This window comes from Falco punctatus, assembly GCF_963210335.1.
Source record: "Falco punctatus genome assembly, chromosome: 1".
Taxonomy (NCBI): Eukaryota; Metazoa; Chordata; class Aves; order Falconiformes; family Falconidae; genus Falco; species Falco punctatus.
This window is the reverse complement of record NC_137580.1, coordinates 56,424,771-56,435,747: the sequence shown is the minus strand read 5'-3', so window position 1 is coordinate 56,435,747 and position 10,977 is coordinate 56,424,771. Positions and strand designations below refer to the sequence as shown.

Here is a 10,977-nt window from a genome sequence, read left to right as displayed (position 1 = left end):
TTCAAATAATATGTAGGATTATCTGATAGTTGACTTGGAGGAGAGCAATTTGTGTAAATCTCAGAACAATCTTCTCTTTAAGAACACATCTGTAATAATACCTGTTGGTTTTAATGTTAAAAATTCACATATCTATAAATGTTCTTTGCAGTCAGGTTGTGCCTTTATGAAGTATTCAGAGTTAAGTCTGCTTGTGTTGTTCAGTAATTTCTCTTCAGATTAGTTTTTGTTATATTAGTATAACAGAGATGTTGAAAATCATTTTATAAGAAATGTGATAATGCCTTTAAGTGAAAGGCTTGCTGGGACTAAAATTAATTGTACTGAACTTACTGTGTGGGGGAGAAAATGTTTCATATCTTTCAGAGAAGTACTTCAGAGCTGTCATGACTCAAAAGAGCTTGATCGCCTGATGCTTATGATGTGTATTAAGATATCACAAGTTTGATAGCCTAAACACTCAAATATGTAGGCAACACTTTTCATTACAGGGAATGAACAGCAGGGGTACCTGCTTTTACTCTGTTAGTGTTATAAATGATCGTTCATTTTATTTTAAACAAAGTTTTCCTTACTTAATACTAAGTGAACTTATGCAGCTTATCCTTAAAAAAAAAGTTTTATCTATGTAAGAATTTCTTTTATTTTTTCCACACTTTTCCTTGATAATTTTACTGCTGACTTAAGGTCCTGATTCATCCCTTCAGTAAAAACTCAGGAAGGAGAAGAGGAACAAGAAACATGTCAGGAAATTATAAATAGCCAGACAAATAGGACGTTAGAGAAGGTGAAGAGCACAAGACAACGTGTGTATCAAAAAGAATAACCCACCTAACCGTATGTGGTCAGCATACTGGAAAAAAGATGTAGGGAATAAGTAACACATACTTCAGTGGGAGAAATACATTTTGACAAGAAAAGAATATGCCAAAGTCTGGCAAGGGATGGAGGGGGAAATAGATTGATGAAAGAATCTAAGATGGAATGGGTGAGGGAACAAGAACAGAGATTTTTGTCCATAGAGTGTCTAAACCAATTTAGGAAGGACAGAGATGAAGGAATATGACATCAGTAACTCTGTATTCCACAGGATTAAGAAGAGCAATTAATGCTTTCTGGAGAGAGTATTTTCAGCACCTGCATTTCTTTGTTTGCAGTTACGCTTATTTTCCTGAATGTTTTTGCAATGAATAAAGCGTATCAGTGAAGAAGCTGATGATGAAATGTAAAAGAGAGTTAGTTTCTGCAGAAATGTAATAGAATGGATGAGTATGAAGTCAGCCATCAAGACTGGAAGATAAATCTTGAGAGATGTTTAAACCATCCACTACTGACAGCTGGCAGTGGAAGTAAGCTTTCAAGAAAATCTTTTGAAGAAAAATGTAATTGTTTCCTATTCTAGCAGTCATGACTATGTCATCCTGCTGCTATTGCCGCTGCTGAAAGTAAGTAATATTTGTGTGTAAAGATACTACAGTCTGCCTGATGCCCTTGGTTTAGAAAGATTCAAGGAAATATGTAAACATGTATTTTAAATTGCTGACATAAGAGTAACTACTAATTACTACCATGTTGAAGTTGCATTTTGCTCTCTCTGTAAGGAAGTTTCTTCTGTTTTAGGCACTGCTTAAACTTACCATCCTCCTAGAGTTCAGGTTATGATCTGCGCCTGGTCCTATGCCTTGGTGATTCATGTGACACATGCCTAAGTACTTGCTTTTTTAGATTCTTTATTAGAATAATCACCAGCCTCTGTAAAAACATCTGACTCTGGATTTTGGGTTGTCAGTGACCATATTTTGTGTTTCAGCAATGCTTTAGGTCTTTTTTCATGTGTGGAATTTGGCTAGGTCAGATGACCTCTGTACCCTCATCAATGGGGCCATGAAATACACTTCTTTACGACATATAAGCATATTATGTTTGGTGTTCTGGAGTAAGCTAGTATTTGGTTAGATGTCTGATCAGTTGGAAACCTTCCCTGGAAACCTTATCTGTCTCAATTGACTTATTATGAAGCATTGTCTGGTTAAAAGCACTATTTTGACAAACCTCTGAAGCTGTATTGTTCCTAACAAAGTAACCTCCCATGCTTACAATGTGGGAAACATTACCATTGGGTTTGAAAGTTGAGAGAAACAGTAATTATTATTTTTTTTTTTTAAGTACTGGAAAATAAAGGTTAAATTGTATTATACTTAGGCAAAAGGCATAAATATGTTGAGCTGGGAATAGTAACAACTGTCTCTAATGCATGTGTTGTGATTCAGGTAAGTGTCACTGTGCCCTACCCCTGTACCAGTAAAACTCCCAAAGCAACTGCTTTTGGCTGCTGTTGGAGAAGATCTTCAACCAAATGCAACAACACAACCGGTCTTACTGTTTTCATTCGCATGCGTAAGGCAAAAAGGAAAATTGTATGTCTTTTTCAGCTCTTTTGGCATATAAATTATCTGGAATACTGATGTTCCTTCTTTTTTATTTATTAAATTATCATCAGAGTATTCCTTGTATGAAAGGATCACTTTATCTCCAAATAGACAAAGCCACTGTGCAGGGTTGTTTAAACCTCATGGCCACTGAGGGCTTGATTGAGTTGCTTGTGCATAGACATGAAGTGTTGGTGGAGATAACTAAAGTTCCCTACCCAGTGTCTGCTTTTTCTCCATATGTTTCTCCAGATTCTCCTCAAAAATCATCTGCATTTCGAGGACTGGCTACCCTTTGGTGTGTTGGGTAGGAATAAGAGCCTGGGAATGGACAACTAAATTTATCCTTAGCTGTGTTTAAATACTCCCTCCGATGCTGTGTGTGTACTTCTGTGTGTAATACTTTGATACACATGATGCAAATAGCAGTAGGACCGTTCTCACTATATCCAATTTTTTTCCAGTCCATTACATAACCTGACACGTATTGATTGGAACTTAAAGTGCACGCGGTTGGTTTTTCTCATATGTAAAGAACAAAGACCTATGATACTAATGTCTGAGGATGAGCAAGTTGCCTGATGTTGAAAATACTTAGTCATTAGTCACTTGTGCTCAGGGATTTATTACTCATGGTAGTGTCTCCAATTAGTTGAAGGACAGAGAGTGTAATGAGGGCACTTTTTGCTTAATTACTGTTAACTGTATATGTGCAGTTTACTGTTGAGTTTATGAGGCTGGCTGAAGTGTTACAGCAACAAGTGTGTTAAGGAATGAGGTTTCTTTCTTGTTTATAAAATCAGGATTAACACCTGCAGTAATAGACGGGAAATAGTGTCGTGCCATGGAATAGTGATGTTTTGATGTTTGATGTCATATTTGTGTCCTAAAACACCTCTCTAGACATTGTGGAAAAGACCTACTAAGTGAACTTTGTGGAAGACAATATATTTTACAGTAAATAGAGAAACGATCAAGTAGTATGTTCTGTGTATAGTGAAATAACCTTTAGATGAACTTGGAAAGGAAAAGAATTCCTCTTTAATTAAGTTTGCATTTCTTCCTGGGGTTGTGAGATAGAGGGGAAAGTGCTCCTGTTAAAGTGAGGGTGGCGTTAATTGACATTAATCTTCATGGGTTTGTTAGATTTATTTTAACTGCAAAGAAGTAAAAAGGTGCTTGGCCCAAGTTAACTCTTGCTAAATATTTGAACAGCATATCTGAATTTAATGTTTTATTTTCTGGTTTGGAATGAAGTTTTCTGTCTTCTGTGTTTTCTTCTACCCCATTCCAAACCCTGGAGAAAAAGCTGGACTTTGCAGTGTGAGACAGACACACAGAAACTGGGGTCAACAGTTTTGAACCATCTTGTTTTCCAAAGTGAATGTTTGTTTAAAGAAAATGATCTAATAACCTCAGTTAGAACCTGATAACACCAGTTCAACCGATCCTGCTGTGTAAATCTGAAGGGATTTCTACCTTTGAAACAAAATAGTTCAAATCTATTTGGTATGACAAAGATTAGTGATTCAGATTCCTAGAAATGAATATGTATACAGTGTTTGTCCTGTTGCCTTTGTGTATCTAGGTGCTGTTTTAGGAGAGCTTTGTGCAACTCCCCCAAAAACATCTGGATTGAGAATTCAAGTTGGCAAGTGTTGTGTGTTCTGCTTCACTGGAGAGCATACAGAAGATTTTCTATATATTCTGGTCACTTCCTTTTTACAACCAGCATCATCATTTTCTTACTTCAGTCCTGTGGCTGTGCATCAGTGGCTACAGCTTAGGAATCAAAAGTGTAGAACTGGCTGCCATCAGCACTGCAGAGACATTATAGTCTTTGTTGCATGCTTAGTGGCCTTGGGCACAGAAGAGCTAAAGAGATGGTATTCTGGAAGAGAGATGGGTTAATCACAGTCAATCACCTCTGAAAAGGCCGGTAAGACAGGAATAGAGTTAAGAATACCTCCTTCCACTGTGTATAACAGTGATAGTCCAGTTCCTCCACATTTAGTTATATTAATTTCTGATCTGTGTTAGTTCCTTTGCTGGTTTAGCTAATGGATTAGTGAGCCACAAGCTCTTCTTAATTTAGTGTACTGGTATGGGAGTCTAGTTTATTTCTTTTCTAGCAGCTGGTACTTTTTTCAGTCTACAATACTTTCTAGGTAAAGCCAGATAGTTCCTTGTAAGTAGTAGGAAGTGTGTGTTTTAAACAGAGACTCTTGTCAGATGCTAAGTAAAGAAATATTGTCTCTAATAAAAGTGCCTCCTTAAATGGATTTGCATAGTAGTGGCTGGAAAAGCTCTCAGATGTTGGGAAGCAATTTTTCCTTCTCCCCCTGGAATTTCATTAACAGCTTTCTATAAGCTACCAGTGTCCTCATCTGTATACCTATTTGCAGTTCAGAGTTTTGAAGTTGGGGGAGAACCAGAGGTCCTCCAGTCAAGCAAGATAGAAAGTGAAAATGTGAAATGTATTTGTATTTTTTTTTTCTTGTTAATTTCAAGTTTATTTACATATAGTAAGCAGCAGAAAAGAGAGAAATGGAGACCAGGTTGCTCAGAGAGGTTATGCAGTTTACATCCTTGGGGGTCTGCAAGACCCAACCTGATCAGGCCCTGAGAAGCCTGCTGGGACCTCAGAGCTGGCCGTGCCTTGAGCAGGAGGCTGGACTGGAGACCTCCCATCATCCTTTCCCACCTGAGTTGCCCTGTGAATCTATACAAAAAATTAAGAACTCTTCAAAATGTCAAAATATTCAGGTGACTGTGAGTGGAGGTATCAGGGTTGTAACTCCTCTGGTGTTTAGGAGGGAATGGTATGACCTCTGGTACTTTGACTAAATCTATGCTGTTCTTAATAACTATGTGGAAAGGATATTAAAGCAGGGCAAAACTGTGTCATCATCACTTAAAATTCTCTGCAAATAATTGGGCTGACCCTGAGAGTTAGTTGCTTTGGGTCTATACAGAGCTCTGGTAGTTTCATTGTACTTTCTGCTGTTTGTGGGATGGAGGACAGAGAAAGAAGAAAAGGTCAGTTTTGTGGTGGACATGTCTCTTTCCTTGGAGAGCTGCTTATAAATTAAGTTTTACTCCTCATCATCTTAATGCCTCTGGGGAAAAGCTGGGATTGGCTCTGCATTTTTAAGAACCGTAAGCAAATTTATGTGGTAACTAGATGGCATAAAGTGCAAGCAGACCAATAAATAAATAAATAAATACATAAATAAAAGCCGCATGGTAATGAAACATGAAAGAGATGGCAATAGGTAGCTTTGAGGGAAAAAGAGTGTACATTTACAAAACTTAGCTTCCTACTTCTTTTAGTGTTCCCATTAGTGGCATCCTGCTAATGGGAAATGATAAATATTTAATATCTGACATTTCTATAATGCCTGTGTAGTGCAGTAAAGATTAAATATTTTACAGTGCATTTCGATTTAAAAGAATGAAAGCACTTTTAGACCGTTACGGGGGAAGCTGTCTGCGAACCTTGTATTTAGATTGAATATTATTTTCAGCTATAATAGACTCTTGCAACGTGTTTGCAGCAAGCTAGGTAGGAAAGTCCCAATATCCAAGCAGTGCCTCTTGTTCATGCTCTGGGAACCTGCTGAGCTGTGGCAAGCTCCCTGTTGCACTTCCCAAATTAAGCAGGCATGCTGAAACTACTGAGCCGTTTCCACAGCTGTGGTAGTCTTGATTTTCATTAAGACTTGCTAGTGTTATCTGAGAGGTGATGCAAGGTCTTATGCATACAGACTGTTTTGGTGCATTCCCACAAAGGAGTGCAATAAAAGCAAAAAGTGCCTATTCCATCTCTGTCCTTTCCTGACTTTTTCTTTTCTTTCCTCCTGAAGGCTGGTGGTCTTCATTCCTGTAGGAAATTTACTGAAAAAATCCACCCTTAGTTTAATATAGCCAGTTGTTTTGGTGTACAATACAAATTTTGTAAGGACAATAATTTAATTCCTTTCTTTTACTGGAATATCTGTGCTTCTATTAACATTGGAGCTGATTTATATGGATTGCATATGTTCTGTAATAATTGCTAGCCAGTGTCCATTTGTGAAGATAACGCTGTGTGACTGTTAAGAGTTACTGCTATCAGTCTGATGCACTTTGCTTGACTTGAAGCCCATAGCAGTTCCCTGAAATAAGCTGGATGAGTAATGTAGATTGCAGACTTAAGCACTGGAGGAATACTTAGGTCCACGCTCATTTTATTCAAATGAGAAGAAAACTACTTCCAGGCATTCCTTGACCTTTTGGTGATATCTGAGTGAATCTGCAGATGCAACCAAGGTATTACGAGTTTTTTGTAATTACTTTGTGATTGACTGTATATTGCTGCTTATCTAATTAAAAGATAGGCAATAAATGAATGTGTGTTTTCCTTGTACATTTGTTTCATCTTGATAAAATAGGTCATTAACAAATGATCTTCTTAACTGAAAGGAATGGTACAGCATTTTAACTGTACCACGTATACATGCAGATACATAATTGACACATCACTGCAGCTTCTGTGAATGTTTAGTCATAGCACATGGATACGTTTGTTTGCTTTCTTAAAATCCGAATAGAGCTGAATGAGTATACAAGTTTTATTTTCTTTGTATCATAGCTAGAATGGAGGCTATTGGGAAGGAGACACTGTTAACGTTCTTGACGCCAAGATGTATCTATTACCATGATTAAGCATCTCAGAAATATTAGTACCATGATTTGAAAATCAAATACATGTAGGGCAAAGCTTAGGAATTACATTTTTTGTTTTAAAACACGAAAAGGCTGACAGTGAGAGGATGCCTACTGCTGCTTTATGGGTTTGACTCATGGCTTCAGTTTTGCTGTATGGGTGATGTGTTAATGCCTCTCTTGACATGTTTATTAGCTTACTCTTTCTACTGCCATAAAAAAAAAAAAAAAAAAAAAAAAAAAAGAAGTTGGTGTTTTAAATAAGGGCCTGCCTTTTTCTGTTGGCACCAGAATGCATCTGGATTTTTATAAGGTACTTTAAATAGTATTTAATATTTTATCAGTTTCTTTTTCACCTCTTGTGTATTCAGTTTCACTGTTCGTTTTGTTTTTTTTCCCCTAACCTTGTTTGTTTTATTCACTCACCACAGAGCTGATAAAGCAGATGATGAGGATGATGAAGATCTAATGGTGAATAAAACATGGGTTCTTGCACCAAAGATTCATGGTGGGGATGTAACTCACATACTGGACTCCTTACTTCAAGGATATGACAATAAGCTTCGGCCAGATATTGGAGGTAAGCCCATAAAATAATTCAGTAAATAGAAGATGTCAACCAGAGATGGTGTGCATTTAGTTAAAGATGGTAAAAATCTGCAAGCAAATTATAACAGCAATAAAATGCAACAGTGTTCTGGAACTGGTGAAAAGAATGGTATATGGCAGAGTAGATCTTTTAATGTTTTATATACAATCTATTTTTCTTATGTAAAGTATTGCTTTTTGGGGACAGTGGGCAATCTAGAATAAATAATTAAAAAGCAATTATATAGTTTGCTTTGTTTAACTAAGATCTTCTGACAGAAAGAATTGTAGATATAAACCAGCCATGGTTATTTAGAAGTCTGATCTTGAGTCTGTAGGAGTTTATTAGAGAATTATTCCTAGATATTTTTACTCTTACTGTAGAAAATGGATTGTAAGTGTGTATTTTGAGCAAACTGAACTCAATCTGGTTCTCGTCTTTCCTTAGCTCAGATTTTGAAAAAAAATGATAAGAATCTAAAAATGGAATTTGGGACTATACCTTTTCTAGAGGAATATAGGAAGGAAGACTGCATTATTGTAGATTCAACTTCACAGCTAGTAGGAAGGCAATTTTTTCTTTCAATAGTCAAAGCATCAATTTGTATAAATACTAAGTGTAAATATTTGGAAGAATCTTGTGTTGAAAACATGGAATACATGAAACCTTGCCAGCTTTTGTCTACCACGTGCATGCTGGATCAAACTAGGAAAAATACTTCATTTTCTCTGAGTTTGTTTCCTGACCTGTGAAGGGAGAGGTGGAGGACATAACTATTTGTTAAATACTTGGCATTTCCTATCAAAGGAATGCCACTGAAAGTCTATGAGATGCTTATACAATAAACAATACAATAATCTAGACTTGTTTCATTTATGTAGAACAGAGATGCAATCTCAAACTAAGTATGTTCTTTTGAAAGCTTCTGACAAATTGTTTTCTTCCCCAAATTTCTTAGTTTATTTTATTGTTGACTGTTACCCTGAAGGTGTTGAAAAGCAATTTCTCTTTCACTGTCATAACATAATCACATGTGAATCTCATGAAGTTTTTTGTAAGTCTTTGCCTTCATGTTCATTAAATTGAATTACTGCAAACATTTAGACAAAAAGAAAGATCTTCCAGCATATTTTTCCTTAAATTCTCAGTGTATAAGAGATGTATAGCATTACTTTTTTTGTCCCTCTGACTGCTTGACACAAAAACAGCAAAGTAATTATTAGAGAATAAACTGTCTCCACTAGGATTTCTTCTAATGATTAGCTGGTGGGTGGGGGTGAAAGAAGAGAGAATTCTGTTTCTCTTCTCTCCCCATAAAACTTAGAAATAAATGGTGAGAAAAATAGAGGAAGATGAGTTCATGCTGACACATCAGATGGATTTAGATGAGCATGGAAGAATTTTGGTGTAATTCCTACTTTCACATTTCTGGTTATGTGCTGAGTCTTGGTAGGGCAAGAACTCTGTCTGTGAGTTAACTTAATGTACAGCTTTTTGGAATCCAAATATTAGTTCCTGAAAGAAGGAACTTGGTTCAAGTTTCTTTCACATAAATGCCCCCTTTTTTTTTATTCTTTGTTCTCTTGATGCAATACTTCTGTACCAATTGACCTTTACTATCTGGGATCTGCCTCCATCCAATATATTAAAACATAAGGTTCATGAATAATCACCCAGAGTGATGAGAACAGGAAAGATTTCGAAGTACTCATTTTGTTGCCAGAAGAACAAACGTTAAGATTGACTCTCTTCTGTATGGAGGGGAAGGTGCAGGCTTCTGCCACAAGGCAGAGATTTTGGACAACACAAGGTGAAATTTCCAACTTCAGGTGAAGGCATCATATGCTGTCCAGTTGCTTGGGAACTGCAGCAGATATTCAACAGAGAGAAAAACAGAACTGGGCTGTAGTTCATTCACTTTAGTCTGCTTCAATTACATGGATAAAATCTGGTGTCAGATTCCACATCTTCAGAGTATACGTCAGTACTTGTACAAAAAGGTTGTTGAACTGAAATTCTAATTATCTTTCAAAGCAATAATGTCTCACAGAACATTTTTACTATTGAATTACGAATCTCAGTTATAATAGCAACGTTTTTTTGTTTAGAACCTGGACTTTTTGGGTTTGAATACCAGAGCAGAATTTTCTTTTCTTCCCGATGTTGGCACACAATTTCAGCACCTCAGAGTGAGATAAGGGGTTTCATTGTTAAACATGGAGTTAGTCGAGGGAGATGATGGAGAGCCAAATGAAAATTGAAACACCAGAGGCAATACTGAAATTTAATAGGAGAAAGCCACACTCATTTTCTGTTTGTCTCATTCAAATATCCACAGGTTGTAGTGATTTCTTAACTGCTACCCTTACTAGTCTTTAATTCAATTTATGTAGTATACTTTGAGGTGTTTGGAGCATAAAGAAACTAGTATTAAGGTAACTTCTGCTCAGTATGAAGTAATAGCAGTTACCAGATGAAGTCTCTTATCTGTAGTATAAATACCATTAATTACAATCTTGGAATATTCATATATTAATCAAGCAGTACTCTCACTGCTTGGTACTGTTACTGTTTGGCTACCTGATTTTATAACCACACTGTTTTAGCTTCAATCTTGCATCAATCTAGCTGTTGTTTTTCAACTTCCTGTTTTTAAAGGAAAGAATTCTGGTGGCACACTCTTACATGTTAGAGATGCTGATATATTAATATTAGCTCATCAAAGTATAGCACATTTTTTTCCAGCTGTCTTATGCCCAGTGTCGTGTATTATATGGCTGAAACAACTGATCAGTCTGAAAGTCTAATTAAAAATAGGGAATAATCATCACATATCTATAATTCCAATGAAGTGTTTTCAATCAACGGTTTGAGGAAAGTCATCACTGATAGAGTTTTTAAGAATAGTGAGGATGATTGCTCATGGATGTAGAGAACTGAATACCTAGAGAAATTTGGATAGTTGTAATTGCCCTATAAGCAGGGCACGTGTCAATAATTGCATCTTCATGCACTAATGTGAAAAGTCACGTACTCAGGGATATAAAAGTTACATGAATAAAAAGTGGACTTTCAAGAGACTAATAGAAGCACTTATTCCAAAAAGATAAGGATATTAGGATGATATTTTATCAAACAGGTACTCTTAGTGTAACACTGATGAAAAGTTGATAGAGACAGGAAAGGAATAAGCCTGAATAAGCAGGAAAATAACAAGTAAAGGTAGAAAGGTATGTATTCTGAGCTGAAGAA

At 36.4% G+C, this 10,977-nt stretch overlaps 1 protein-coding gene across 2 annotated transcripts in view; it reads left to right on the top strand.

Moving 5' to 3' along the window:
* Window positions 1-10,977, top strand: part of GABRG1 (gamma-aminobutyric acid type A receptor subunit gamma1) — an 80,534-nt gene that overhangs the window by 31,457 nt on the left and 38,100 nt on the right. For both annotated transcript variants that reach the window (XM_080404268.1, XM_080404269.1), the window contains exon 2: window positions 7,568-7,716. In XM_080404268.1, coding sequence (XP_080260394.1) covers window positions 7,568-7,716 — 149 coding nt within the window. The remainder of the gene's footprint in view (window positions 1-7,567; window positions 7,717-10,977) is intronic.